The sequence below is a fragment of the Caenorhabditis briggsae genome (genome assembly GCF_000004555.2).
Source record: "Caenorhabditis briggsae complete genome, chrIII, whole genome shotgun sequence".
NCBI lineage: Eukaryota > Metazoa > Nematoda > Chromadorea > Rhabditida > Rhabditidae > Caenorhabditis > Caenorhabditis briggsae.
The window spans coordinates 730,246-744,323 of NC_013490.2; the positions used below are offsets into that span (position 1 = coordinate 730,246).

Genomic DNA, 14,078 nt, shown 5'->3' on the forward strand with positions numbered 1-14,078 from the left:
AGAAATTCAGAAATTCAGAAATTCAGAAATTCAGAAATTCAGAAATTCAGAAATTCAGAAATTCAGAAATTCAGAAATTCAGAAATTCAGAAATTCAGAAATTCAGAAATTCAGAAATTCAGAAATTCAGAAATTCAGAAATTCAGAAATTCAGAAATTCAGAAATTCAGAAATTCAGAAATTCAGAAATTCAGAAATTCAGAAATTCCAAAACTCCATAATTCCAAAACTCCATAATTCAAAAAAATGGGATTTTGCCCTTAAAGTATATGACTATTAAAATTATTTTCAAAATAAGGTACTGGAACTTTATTCTAGCAAAATTTCTGTTTTCCATCCTTTTCAAGGGGTTCTATTTTTTCGAGATTTCCAAGAAAAAAATCTATGACGCTTGGAAAAATGTGAATCTCTTCCACTTTTTTCTTTTTTTTCCCATAATTTTATACTAGAATTGATTCTTCTTATTTTTTTGGTGACGAATTCTGGACCGAACTGGGCTTTTTGAATTTTTTTTACTACAAAATTGTTCCTATTTTGTAAGAACCTTTCATTATTTTTTCATGATTTTTCCTTTTCTTTCAAAAAAAAAAGGTAAAAATGTGAGTCATGGTTTTTTGTTCTAGCTTTTCTTTGAATTTTCGCTTCTGGAGGAGCGGAAATTTAGTTTTTTTTCTGAAAGAAACTTCAGTTCACTTTTCTTTTTTCCAGTTTTTCAAGATACAAAAGGAAGAATTTCAAAAAATTTTCAAATATGAAGTTAACACTTATAACAGTCTGTGGTATTTTCAGCTTCCTACAGGCTGATATTATATTCTAAATTGGAAAATAGTTTTTTAAAAAAAGTCATGAACCTTTAAAACTGGAAGCAAAACTTCCAGATTTTTGGTTTTTCACCCTGTCAACCTAATTTTTCAAACAGCTCAAAATGAATAGAAAATTGCAGGCATTTGGTTTTTTTTAGTTTTCGCACCTGCCAAACTTAAGATTCAAAAACCTTGAATTTTTTGCGGGCTAGAATTTTGAATAAATACAATTTGCCACCCTTTTTTTGAGCTAATTCATCGGTTTTTCAAACTCTTTGTAGTTCTAAATTTTCCAATTTCATTTTGATTCCTTGGCGAAAATGCTACTCAACACTTCCGGATTTTTGACAGGTTTCTAGAATAGAATGCGTGGTATAGGACAAAAAAAAGCAGAACATTACATTTTCTTATAAGTCCGTAAGGAAGTTATGGGTTGTCTAGGTAAAACACGAGAGACATGTCCAGAACGTGTACTTGAAATATTGTGTTCTGGTTTTGTATGGATAGCTTTATAGACAAATTTTCAATGTTCCATCATTTTGTAGACTTTTTCAAGACGCACATTTTTCTGTTTAGTTTGTTTTGAAAATCAATTTTGAATAGACAATAGGTATTTCAATTTTGCCACTTTGTTTTAGAAAAAAACATATTAAAAATTTCAAAATGGTACCGTAGACACAAATAGATTGTCTCCAAAGCTTGGAAACGTTGAGTCCATATATCTCATTTTCTGTGAACGATATCAAAAAGTAATCAACTGACAAAATATTTTTAATATTATGATAAACATGTTTTCGATATATCTATTAGGAAACGAGTTTAGGTAGCGTTACGGTAGGTAGGGTCAAGGCAACCCCTTTTTTCGTAGTTCTAACCTCTTCTAGAATATTTACAGCTCCGCTTCATTTCATCTCCGCTGAGCCATATCATCACGTCATCTCTTCCTCTCTCTTTTTCTCTCTCTCTCTCTCTCTCTCTCTCTCTCTCTCTCTCTCTCTCTCTCTCCCTCCTTCATTTTCAGTCCTTAAACGAATGTTTTTTTTTTCAACTGGAGCAGAAGAAAGAAAACCGAAGACGTCAATTTTTTGTCGACGTCGCCAACTAACTTATTTTGGAAAATGAGAGTAAAAAGAACAACAGAATGAAAAAAACAGGGTGAGGGGCGGAGCCTATTTTTGGAGGGGAAGCCTGAACTTTTTCGTAATTTATTTGTCTTCAAAGAAATTCCAAAAAAGGGTTTTTGGGTTTTTTGGAAGCACTTTGAGGAGATTGGTATCTGGAAAAAAGGATTTCTCAGAGGTTTTTTTTCCAATTTTGGTAGAAGTTCCAAACTTTGGAAATTTTAAAATTGGAATTTCTAATTTTTCCAAAGAACCCTTATGATCCTTTCCACTCGTAAATTTTTCTGGGTACTAATTACCTCATTTTTCACAGAATCCAGACTTCAGACGTCATTGAAAAAAAGGGGCGGGACTTATTCTCCGACCTGCCACATTAGACTAAGATCAAGATTTTGGAGTTGAGTTCTCCAAAATTTTCTAAAATTGCCGCTTTTTCTGTCAACCTAATTTTCCCGGCTCAAAATCATAATTTTAAGAATCGGCTTTCCAGAAAACTATGGAGTTCTGAAAATCGAGTCCTTCTAAAAATTCAAATTTTAGAACCTTAGGATTTTCGAATTTCAGTCCAGTTTCGCCAAATTTAGAACTTAAAGACTTTGTGAATTGTTTAAAATTATCAATTCCCCAGAAATCGTGAGAATTTTAGAATTTTAGAATTTCAGATTTTCAGAATCTTCAAGACTAAGAATTTTCATGTTTCAGCTTCTGGAAATTCAGGATCTTAGAATCCTAGAGTCTTACAATTAGAATTTTAGAGTTTCAGATTCTTGAAATTTCAGAATCTTAGAATCTTAGAGTTTTAGAATCTTAGAATCTCAAAAATGTAGAATTTTAGAATTTTTGAACCTATCAATCTTCAATTATAAAATTTGGTATTTCCAGAATTTTAGAATCTGGGAATCTTTGAATCTTTGAGTCTTTGAACCTTTGAATCCTAAGAAGTCAGAGTCTTGAAATTTCAGAATCCTAGAAATTCGAAATTCTAGAAATTCAGAATCCTAGAAGTTCAGAATCCTAGAAATTTAGAATCCCAATAAATCAGAAACCTAGAAATTCAAATTCTTAGAAAGGCACAATCCTGGAAATTCGGAATCTTAGCAATTCTAGAAATTCTAGAAATTCGGAATCTTAGAAATATAAAATCCTAGAAATTCAAAATACTAGGAACTCGGAATCTTAGAAATTCAGAATCCTAGAAAGTGAGATTCTTGAAATTTCAGGATTTCAGTTTCTCAGAATTTCAGAATCTTTTTTAATTTTCAAAATTCCAGTTTTATACAGTACCCAATTTTGGAAAAAAATGTTTCCACTTTTCCAAAATCAGTCCCATTACCCACATCTCCCTCAAGTAGTTCCACCCCCACACATGTTCGTTTTTTCCCCGAAAAATCTGGATCATTTTCCTTTTTTTGTGCCTTTTGCTTTCCCTATTTTCCCGACTTCTCCTACGCTTGGTCACCCTCCTAATCTCCTATTTTTCGGTTTTTTTCCAAGGACCTTCTTCGTTTTTTTTCGACGGTTGTTCTCAATTTTCTTTTCCTGACTAACAGAGCCTATAGTCATCAGAAATCAACCCCCTTATTTCATTTCAGCTGTTCAGAAGTGCTTGGAAGTTTTAAAAATAGAAAAAAGAGACCTTCTATTAAAGGATCCTCTAACAGGTTTTACAGTACGAGTCTTGGAATTTCAGACTTTGAGATTTCAGAGTTTCAGCTTCTCCGAATTTCGGAATCAGAGAATCATAGAATCAGAGATATCTAGACTTTTTCATTAATCCCCATTACGAGAAGATTGTGAGATTCTGAAACTCTGAAACAGCAAGAATCTGAAGTTTTAAGATTCTAAGACTTGAATATTCAAAAAACCAAGCAAGCTGAAATTCCAGGAATCTGAAATTCTGAGGTTCTAAAATTCTAAGATTCTAAGATTTGAAGATTCTAAGAATTGAAGATTCAAAAGATATGAACTTCTGAAATACGAAAATTCTACAAATCTGAAAATATGAAACCGTTTTTTTTCTGGATTCCGATTATTTCAATAATGAGCTGAAAATTCTATACGTACTAACTTCAGACCATACATTTTTAGATTTTGAAGTGTATTGATAATTTTGGACCATTTTCTGTGAATAATTTTCGGATCGACACAGCTACCGTTTTTCCATCAATGAAAGCATACAGAAACCGTTCACTTTAAACTCAATTATCTCAGTTCCTGTGAAAGATATCAAAAAGTGGTCAACTGATAAAATGTTTATCATAATATTTTCATAACTTCACCAGTTGACTGCTTTTTGATATCTCTTACAAAAACCGAGATAATTGAGCTCAAAGCTGACAGTTTGGGTGAGGTTCTATTAGGGGAAATACGCTATCATTACTATTAACATTCGCCAAATTCTGTATGTCCGGATGTATGTCGCGCGCCTTATCACCCACTCAAAGACCACAGTGAGGGCGAATGGGGCGGGCGAAAGGGGAGAGAGCGAGAAAAATCCACGTTTTCGAACTTCGAAATTCTCGAATTCACTTATCTCAGAACTGAATGCTCTGAATATTAAAAAAAACGGACATTTCTGAAACACTGAATTTCTTAACTTTCAATTTTGAGACCCTGAATAAAAGTGGAGAAATCTCTTTATAAGATTACGGGTACTGTAACCGAAGGCCAGGAGGTTAAGCCCCGGAAGAGCGTAAACCGACTGGTTTACATTGAAAGGGATCCTTACAATTAGAATAAAAGTGACCGATATACCTTGGTCTCAAAAAAACCGTTTATCCAATTTCCTCAACCCAAATTGTTTCCCTTCTTGGTCACCGGACCCTTCCTATGTCTATCAGGGACTAAGAAACAAAAAACGTCTCTTTTGCTCACTGAGCATGTTTTTCATCGGCGAGAGCTCCTTAACCCATCGTTTTTTTTCTGCTCTCCCCGCGTAATCCGTTCGGTTTTTTTCTTTTTTTCCTATGGAAAAATAGACAGACACACAGACAGACGAGAACGGGTAGCAATTTGTTTTCGGTCCCTGTTGTAGCTCACTCTCTTTGTCGTCGTCTTCTCAAATGAAATTTGAGCCGATGAGCCGAAAAAAAACGGACGGCGAAAAGTGGAGAGGGAGGAGGGGGTCCCAAGTATTCTCAAAAATAGTGTCTAGGGAGACAGAAGTTTTGAACACTCTGAACGCTTTTTTTGGAAGTCCAGAATATTTTTCTGAATTTCCAGTTTTATAGATTCTGGAATCCTGGATGTTTCTGAAATTCCAGGTTTATAGATTTTCTGAAAGTCCAGATTTTCCTGAAATTCGATTTTTCTTCTTAAATTCCTAATTTCTAAATTCCAGGTTTATAAAATCCAGATCTATAGGTTTCTCTGAAATTCCAGATTTTTTTTTTGAAATTTTAGCTTTTTCTGAAATTCCTTTGATTCTAATAAACCACAATAATTCTTTCAATTTTCTTATTCTGTCTGATTGGCTAAAAAACTTGGAACAGATTCTCTTTCTGAAATTCCAGATTTTTAGAAAATCCCAAAAAAAGTTTTGAACTAACTTTGTTTTTCTTATTTTTCTGAATTTCCAAAGACACTTCCTATTCCTTTGAATTCTATATAAATGTGTGTTCTAAATGCCAAAACCAATTATATCTACAACAAAAAAAAATTCTCCCCAATCCAAAAAATGTTCTACTCAAAAGACCAATTTAATCCAGACACCCCCAGTCCTTCTCATTCAAAAAATGTTTCTTTCTTCCCCCCCGATATCTCCATTTTCTCTTCTTTTTTTCGATTCAGAGACAAACAACTCTCTCGAAGGGGGGGGGGGGCTCAAAATAATGAGCATTTTGCTCCTGGAGCTCCCCTTCTCGGTTTTTTCATAAATTTTCGAGAAACCTTACTTTTTTTTTGGTTCGGAACATGCGAAAAAAAGATCCGAGATACACGGAGATTTGCAATTCAATTGGCTTGAAAAAAAAAATCTCGGACAACTCTCTTTTCTCCCTTTTTTTCGTAAAGTGTTCCCTTTTTTTGTTTTATTGTTGAGCAATTTTTTGAACGAAGACTGAAAAAAAAGAATAGAACATTTTTTGAAATTTGATTTGGACTTCTCTTGGTCAGACAGAGCTCTTTTTCAGTTCCTTTTCTGAAAATTTTCTTGCTAAAAATATAGTTTTATTTTTCAGATTCTGAGTTTCGCAGATTAGGATATTCTAAGATTTCAGAAAAAAAAACCGTCAAATCAAAATCAGGAATTTAAGAAAACATATAATTCTGGAACTTTCGAAAAATCTAAAACTTCCTGGAAACATTTTCTATTTTTTGATTTCGAAGAACTTGAATTTTTTGAATTACTTCATTTTTAAATTCAACGATTCTGAAAAACTGAAATAATCTGAAAATCTGAAGTTCTGAAATTTTTAAATTCTGGAATTTTTAACTTTTGAAAATACGAAAGTTTGAGAAATTACAATTTCAGAAATTCAGAACTTATTTTTCTTTCAAAATTCAGAAATTCAGAACTTCTCCAATTCCGGAATTCTGAAAATCTGAAATTGGAAATTCTGAGAGCCTGAAGGTCTAAACTTCTGAAATTCTGAATTTGAATTTTTGAATTTTGCGAAAGAATAACTTTATATTGAGGATTTCAAAACTCCTAAAAATTCTCGACTTCCAAAAAGAAATTTAGAAATTCTTTAATTTTTCAAATTTTGTGGTTTTTCGAAACTATGGAAGTTACTAATTTCCGGGAACATGAAATTTATACAATTCAGAAGTAATCTTAAATTCCAGATTCCAAAAAGCCTAGTATTTTTTCAGAATTGACCCTGTAAAATTCCGAAATTCTGAAAATCTGAAAATTCCAGGGACCCAGGGACCCAGGGACCCAGGGACCCAGGGACCCAGGGACCCAGGGACCCAGGGACCCAGGGACCCAGGGACCCAGGGACCCAGGGACCCGAAGTTCAAAATTCCTGAAAACATTAACAAATACTTTATGAAATTCCGCTTTATAAAAAGGACACCTCTCTCCAATTTTCTGTAACTTAATCCATCTGTTTTTGTCCCTTACAAATTATTCATTTCCCTTTACACTTTCTCCCCCTATAAAAAACTTCCTCATTGTTTCTTGATCTTTCTCTTTCTACTCAAAAACTTTCATCATTTTTTTCAGCCCCCTTTTTTCCAGACTCCGCCCACTCTCTTCACAACAGGAAAACGAGCGGCGAGTTTCCGGAATTTCGAATTTTCCCCTCTTTTTTTTCGAAATTCGCTGTAATTTAAAGATGACATCTACCAAATGGGTTCTATTGTTTTTATTGTAAGTCATTTTTCAAAAATTTCTGACAAAAAGTGGCGTTCAAGGGCTTCTTCAAAATGGAGGTCATTTAAAATTTATTAAAATTTCTACTGAACGGCGCATGAAATAACACAATTTGTCTTTTTTTTTCTTGCAAAAAAATTAGAAAACAAGCAAATGGGTAGAAAATGAAAAAAGGAACATTTTTCTAGTTGAAAGCTTTTCGATACCTCAAATGGCTTCAAAGATATAAGAGCTTGAAAAATGTTAAGCAAGATACCACAGAAAACGGGGAGAGCGCAGAGGAGCTAGATTCTCTGCACCCTCCTTGAAGCGCACACTCTCTACGCGCTCTAAACTTCAAACGGCTATATCTCGGCTTAAAGATAAGCAATTAAGATAGGCTAAATTGAAAAAATGTTTAGAATTTCAAGGAAAATCGTGAAAAATACAAGGATTTTAGAAATTCAAACTAGAGGTCACAGATAAAGCGGAGAGCGTAGAGAAGCTAGACTCTCTGCGCCCTCCAAACTTTAAACATCTATATCTCGGCTTAAAGACGAGTAATCAAAATAGGGTAAACTTGGAAAAATGTTTAGAATTTCAAGGAGAATCACGAGAAACAAACAAATTGTTCATAATATTGACATAACCACCGGGGAGGTCTCTTAAATCCCCCGAGGGCTTTATCTCTAATAATTTCAGACTCCGAATAACACTGGCAAATCCAGATGTGTTTCGATTGCTGGAACTGAAACCAATGCCAAGGAATGGGAATCCTAAAGAGCCACTACAAGTTCATTTTGGGTTCTATGTGGAGAGTTTGGGAAACTTCCGGGCTACAGAAATGGTAAGTAGATGGGGCCTGGAAAATTGGTGGCCTAGGAATTCTAGTTTAGGATTTTCTAGGCTACTTTTAGAGCTTGTCAAGTCTCAATGAACCTCCAATCAGTCTAAATTTGACAGAATTGATTAGTCCCCAGGGAATTTCAAATTGCCGCTTCCACCATCAAATGCAACATTTAGGAACGGATCAAAGTGCAAAATGTAGATCTTGAGAGTAACTTTTTGAGCAATAATCGCCATTTTGGGAAATATCAAGTCCCATAACTTTTCTTAAAACTGAAATATTCCGAAAATCAGAAAAGAAGATTTGGATTCAAGCTCATTTTTGAAAGATCACTACTTTTCTTCGCGTTATTTTAGAAAACAAAATCAAATTAATGGCTGCATAGCTAGATTGAATTAAAAGAAACATTTTCATCGTTAATCAAATAAGCTTTTACTACGCGGAAACAAATTTTCTCCCCTTAATTGCTGCCCTAATCAAATCATTTTTCATATTTCCAGACCTACGACATGGATATGTATCTTTATATGAGTTGGCAGGACGATACAATGAAACATAATGGGTCTGAACATGTTTTGGTGAATGATAAGGATGTTCTGGACAAAATTTGGCTGCCGGATTTGTACTTTGCCAACGCCAGGACTGCTTATTTTCACAAGGTAGGGTACTGTTTTTAAAGGTGCATATCTTGAAAGCCAATAAAGTTACAAAAACGTTATCAACTAAAGAAATATTAATGATAAAATTTTACATATTATTGTAGTTGACAATTTTTTGTCAGCTTTTGCCGTTTTGGAGATACGCGCTTTTAAAGTTAGCGCCATGAGACGCACCACCTTCAAAGACGCATATCTTGAAAAGCGAGAAAGATACAGAAAAGTTGTCAACTACAAAAATAATTACCATAAGATTTTAAACATTTTGTTTATAGACCAATTTTTTGTAACTCAGATAGTTGGGCTTGAACAATAATAAACTTTTTACTATAACTCTCTTCATTTTCACGCTAGAATCTTACATTTAGTTTTTTAGCTTATCCAAGTCGCTATAATTTTCTTCATTCGTTAATTAAGAATTCCAAATTTCCAGGTCACCGTTCACAACTTCAACATGTTCATTTCTCCGCAAGGAACAGTATCCTATGGTACCAGAGTCACCCTGAACCTGGCGTGCAATTTGGATTTGAAGGATTACCCACTGGATTATCAAACTTGTTATATTAAAGTTATCAGTTGTGAGTGTTGAGCTACAATTTTGAATTTAGGATTATTAGATTTTTGGAATCTGTGATCTTTTCAAAATTTATTTGAATGTGTCATAGAAAAAGATATAAATCAAATTTGGACCCCCACAAACCACCCGGATAAAATTTTGGCATGTCTGAGAATGTTTTTGGGTGTCCTTTTCCGATCTTGTGATGTTTTTTTTTCTGAATCAACCGGAAAAGAGGGAGGGGAACATCAAAAATCGGGGTTTTAAAAAGTTCAGAGTCAAGTTTTTTGAAAAAAATTTGAAATCTAAAAAAGACTCTAAACTTCTGGGGACTTTCTAAACTATTTGACAGGAATCTGGAATTTTTAAGATAAATTGTCTGAAAATGGCTCTAATTGAGACTAGAATAAATTGAATTAGGCGAATTACATTACAATTTGTAGCTCTTTTCAGGACCTACATTTTTCATTTTAGAACTTCTGAAAAAGTCAATTTTAAAGAAAGTTACATCCTTTTAATAACTACAACACCTGAAATTTTGAAAACAAAAATATAGGTCTTGGCGCAACGCTCTGCCTGTATGATAGGGAAATTCAAATTTGACGAATTTTATATCATTTTGTAACTCTTTTCAAGACCTACATTTTTCATTTTCAAAATTTTAGAAATTTCCAGATGCTCATGTAAAAAACGAGATGAATGTCACCTGGTTTCCCAATGACCCAATCCGCTTCAACCCTGAAATCGATCTACCCGAATTCCATATCCGCGCGCTGGACAAGGATTACTGTAATGGAGTATTCCTCTACACACTAACTCATAATTCATCGCGAGTTGGCGAGTTTTCATGCCTTCTGGGAATGCTGAAACTAAAAAGAGCAATTGGATTTCATTTAGTACAAAGTTATATTCCAACAGCGTTGATTGTCGCAATTTCATGGGTTTCGTTTTGGATTGATAGACGGGCGGTGCCGGCGAGAGTCAGCTTATCATTTACCACATTGCTTACGTTGAGTACACAGGTAATTCTTCAAAAAACCATCAACTAATTAGTAAGAAAACTCTAAATTTCAGGGTAATGGAATCCGGTATGCTCTTCCTGCAGTTTCATATGCAAAAGCTATTGATTATTTCTATGGAGGTGAGTGTTGAGCTGATTTTTAAAGGCGCTTACTTCGAAAAAAAAGTTCTTATAAATTTTAAATCTTCTGTATTCCAAAAATAAATGCACATTTATGAATCAATTTAGAGCCGCCAACGGTCCGTTAGCAATCTTGTAATAACAGGACTCGTATATTTTGATGAAATGTATCTCGGCTTCTGTGAGCGATATCAAAAAGTAGTCTATTAACAAAATTTTACTGATATTGTGATAAACATTTTATCAGTTGACCACTTTTTGATATCTTTTACAGGAATTGAGATATAAAGGATCAAAAGGGCACCCTAATTGATTTTTAACCTTTTCCCTTTTCCAGTTTGTATGCTATTCATCTTTGGTGTCCTTCTGGAGTTTGCCATGGTCAACAGCTATATGAGAAGAGCCAACAAGTACAATCATATGGCTGAAAAGATTCAGAGCGCTTATGGTGGAAAACCAATCATTGGTGAGTGATTTGGAATTCCGTAAAGCCTGTAATAAAAGGTCTCTTAACTTTCAACTTTGAGTCAAATTATCTCGGTTCTTGTGAAAGATACTGAAGAATAATAAACTAATAAACTATTTCTGATATTTTGATAAACATTTTATCAGTTAGTCACTTTTTGATATCTTTCACAGGAAACTAGATAAGTTAGCTCTAAGTTGAAAAGTCGAAGCCGTGTTGGCTGAGCTAGGGGGGCGACTGCCGATCTCTCAACTTTGATCTAATGTATCTCAGTCTCTGTAAAAGATATCAAAAATTGGTCAACGACGAAAATGTTTTTATTAGTGTGATAAACATTTTATCAGTTTACCAAATTTTGATATCTTTGACACAAACCGAGATAAATTGGGTAAAAGTTAACTATTTAGCAGCGGACTACGATTCGGATTACGAGGAAGGACCCACCAAGTACTACGGGAATCTCAACAAAAACTCGGCGCATCTGATGTACAAAGCGCTGAAATTCTCTCGAAAAGCCTTATCAATTGATAAAGCCGCAAGATTTGCATTTCCATGTAAGCCATGACAAGGTAATTACCCCCAATTAACTAATTAACTTCAGGTGTCTTCGCAATATTCAACGTCTTCTACTGGATGTATTATTTACGGGAACCGCCGTTGATGGATTAATTTGAAAAAAAGAGTAATTAAACATTTAATATTATATTTTGTCCCTGGTTTTTAATGGGTTTATTTATATTCGAGAATGTTCCGGGTGGTTTGATGACGGGTTTTTTTTTAATTGGAAAAAAAATTTAATGGGTGGCTTAGGAACATTCGGCCATGGAATTTCTTAGGGACTTTCAAGGCCACCCCTCCTTTTAGATTGTTGATCAGAATCTCAGATTTTCTGTGTGTTTTGATTACTACAGAAATCATTCAAGATTCTTTATTTTCAGATTTTTAAGTTCCTTCTTTCCTGTCTATCTTCCCCCCCATTTCCTCCTGTTTTTTTGAGTGTCTATCCATTTTCCTATTTTTTGTGTTCGTCTCTGTTTTTTTGACGACTCGAAAAAATAAACAATTCTCTCTCTTTGTGTGCTGTTGTGTTTTTGTACTATTTTTCAAATATATACTCACTAGGAGATGGATGCTCAACGCAAGCTCTTTCAAGAGGAAACTCGACAAGAAAAAATTGGGATAAATAAAAACAAAAAAGGCGGAATTTATTTGAAAAGGAAGTGATGACACCCTCTGCCAGCCCGGAAAAAAAAACACTTCAGATGTTTTTTTTTTGAAGGAAAAAAATGAGCCTAGAAATTTATGGGGATCTTTGAAATACCGTAAATTATCTCAAATTTTATCGAATCAAAATGTTGTCCACTAATAAAATGTTTTCCATGTTATCAGCAACATTTTATCAGTTGACACAGTTTTGATACCTTTTATAGGAACTGAGATATTTGAGCTCCAAGTTGAAAAGTTGGCGGAGCTACTCGTTCACTTTGAGCCAATTTATCTCGGTCCCTGTGAAAGATATCAAAATTTAAACTGTTTCAATTTCCAGAAAAGTTCAATAAGTGCTGAAAGTCTGGGATCCTTATGGATTCCAAGAAATTCAAAATCTAGAAAATTCGGAAACTCCAGAAAATTCCAAAAAAGCAGATACAATAACTTCCAGACTTCTCTTCCTTAAAGGTGGGGGGACATGAAAAAAATAATGTTCTCGAAATTCCGTTCAAAGATGCCTCTCGAGGAGTTGAACTTGTGAGGGCGATGATTGAGGGTGCGGCGCCGCTACCGACTGAGCCACGCGGGCAAAGAGAAAGCGCACGCCCGATTGCATACATAAAGGCGAGGACGACAGCTGTACGCAGAGTGGCATTAAGCGATGTACACCGTGACGGTAGAATGCATACTCTAGCTACAAAAAAACTACGAAAAATCTCCTGTCTCCCCACATTTAAGACTTGTGTGAAGTGACAAATGCGCTCTAATAAACGGATGCAAAAATTTGATTTTTTGGAAATTTTCCAGTTTTTCATTCCCAGACAACTACCAGACAATATTCTCGAAAACTCAAAAATCTGAGTCATTTCTTGATCTCCTTAACGCAGATTTCTTTTTCTTTTGTTTGCCTATCCTTTAGAATGATTTGTCTTTTTTCATTTCTACCGGTTTGGACTAGACCATTTGATTACGATGATGAGTAATTTTTTGTCATGAGGGGTACAAAAAAAAAAGATTAGCCACTAAATCTGATTTTCCGGAATCCTTTGTTGAAATCAGTAAAATTTCGGTCCTTTTCAAATTTTTTTGGGAACTTAACATGGTAAAAAAAATGAACCCTGACAAAGTTATAGGGTTTGGAAAAAAATGCTGTAATTTATTTTTGTTTCTATGACAATTTCGAGTACTAGGAAGTTTTAATCTAGTTTAAAGATTGAATAAATTTTTGAAATTAACCCAGAAGTTTCAAAAACTATGAAAATTTGTTGAATTTCATGGTCCAGAAAATTCCAAACCTAGTCCTAGAAACTCAACTTCGCGGCCGAGTTCTTCGGATTCCACGACTAGCAGCCAAATTTAGCTAAAGGCGCATAACTCTAAAACTACAGTAGCTAGAAAAAGTTTTTAACTACAAAACTATTTTAAATTTGATTTCAAACATTTCATTATTGTGTATTTAAAATAATCGCGCGAGTGAACGAGTGAAAATGTCTGCGTCTCTACAGCGCCTCTACAGGTTTTGATACTCTCTACACGTTTTTTACTCGTTCATCCGCGCGATTATTTTGAATAGACAATAGTTAACAAAAACGGTCTAGCGCTTTTTGTTCTTGAGCCATGCGTAGGCACCACAACGATTTTTTCAAACTCATTTTTCCTGAGAATTGTTTATATTATCGTATTCACCATATCAATATTAGTATAATTCCGAATTTTTTTTCGAAAATGTTCATCCGTTCTCGAGATACACCCTTTTTTGTAACCCCCTTTTTCATCCATTTTCTCTGAGGGGGTTGCAGTGGGCGTATTGTGTATTTAGAACAGTATTTAGAACAATCATAAAAAGAAGCGACATCGACTTTTATTACACTTTTCAGACCAAATTTCTCATGTCGATTTCTGTTTTTCACGAGTATTTTGAAAGTCGTTGATTTTCAACGCAAACGCTTTACATCAGTCGATTCTACGTGTTTTTTTTACATA

At 34.3% G+C, this 14,078-nt stretch overlaps 2 protein-coding genes across 2 annotated transcripts in view; both read left to right on the forward strand.

The window, feature by feature from the left end:
• The window catches only part of CBG26092, a gene marked incomplete at both ends in the record, with an annotated part of 10,714 nt that extends 3,819 nt beyond the window's left edge, over positions 1–6,895 (forward strand). Inside the window, one exon of the mRNA XM_045243340.1 lies at positions 6,784–6,895. Coding sequence (XP_045099642.1) covers positions 6,784–6,895 — 112 coding nt within the window. The remainder of the gene's footprint in view (positions 1–6,783) is intronic.
• Positions 6,896–7,977: 1,082 nt separating this feature from the next.
• On the forward strand, positions 7,978–11,555 carry Cbr-lgc-42 (the record flags this gene model as incomplete). The annotated part of the gene is made up of 8 exons (XM_002642809.1): positions 7,978–8,067; positions 8,568–8,726; positions 9,157–9,301; positions 9,955–10,301; positions 10,354–10,420; positions 10,758–10,886; positions 11,294–11,440; positions 11,488–11,555. The coding sequence occupies 8 exons, from the start codon at positions 7,978–7,980 to the stop codon at positions 11,553–11,555; spliced, it is 1,152 nt and encodes a 383-aa protein (XP_002642855.1).
• Between the last annotated feature and the right edge of the window lie 2,523 nt (positions 11,556–14,078).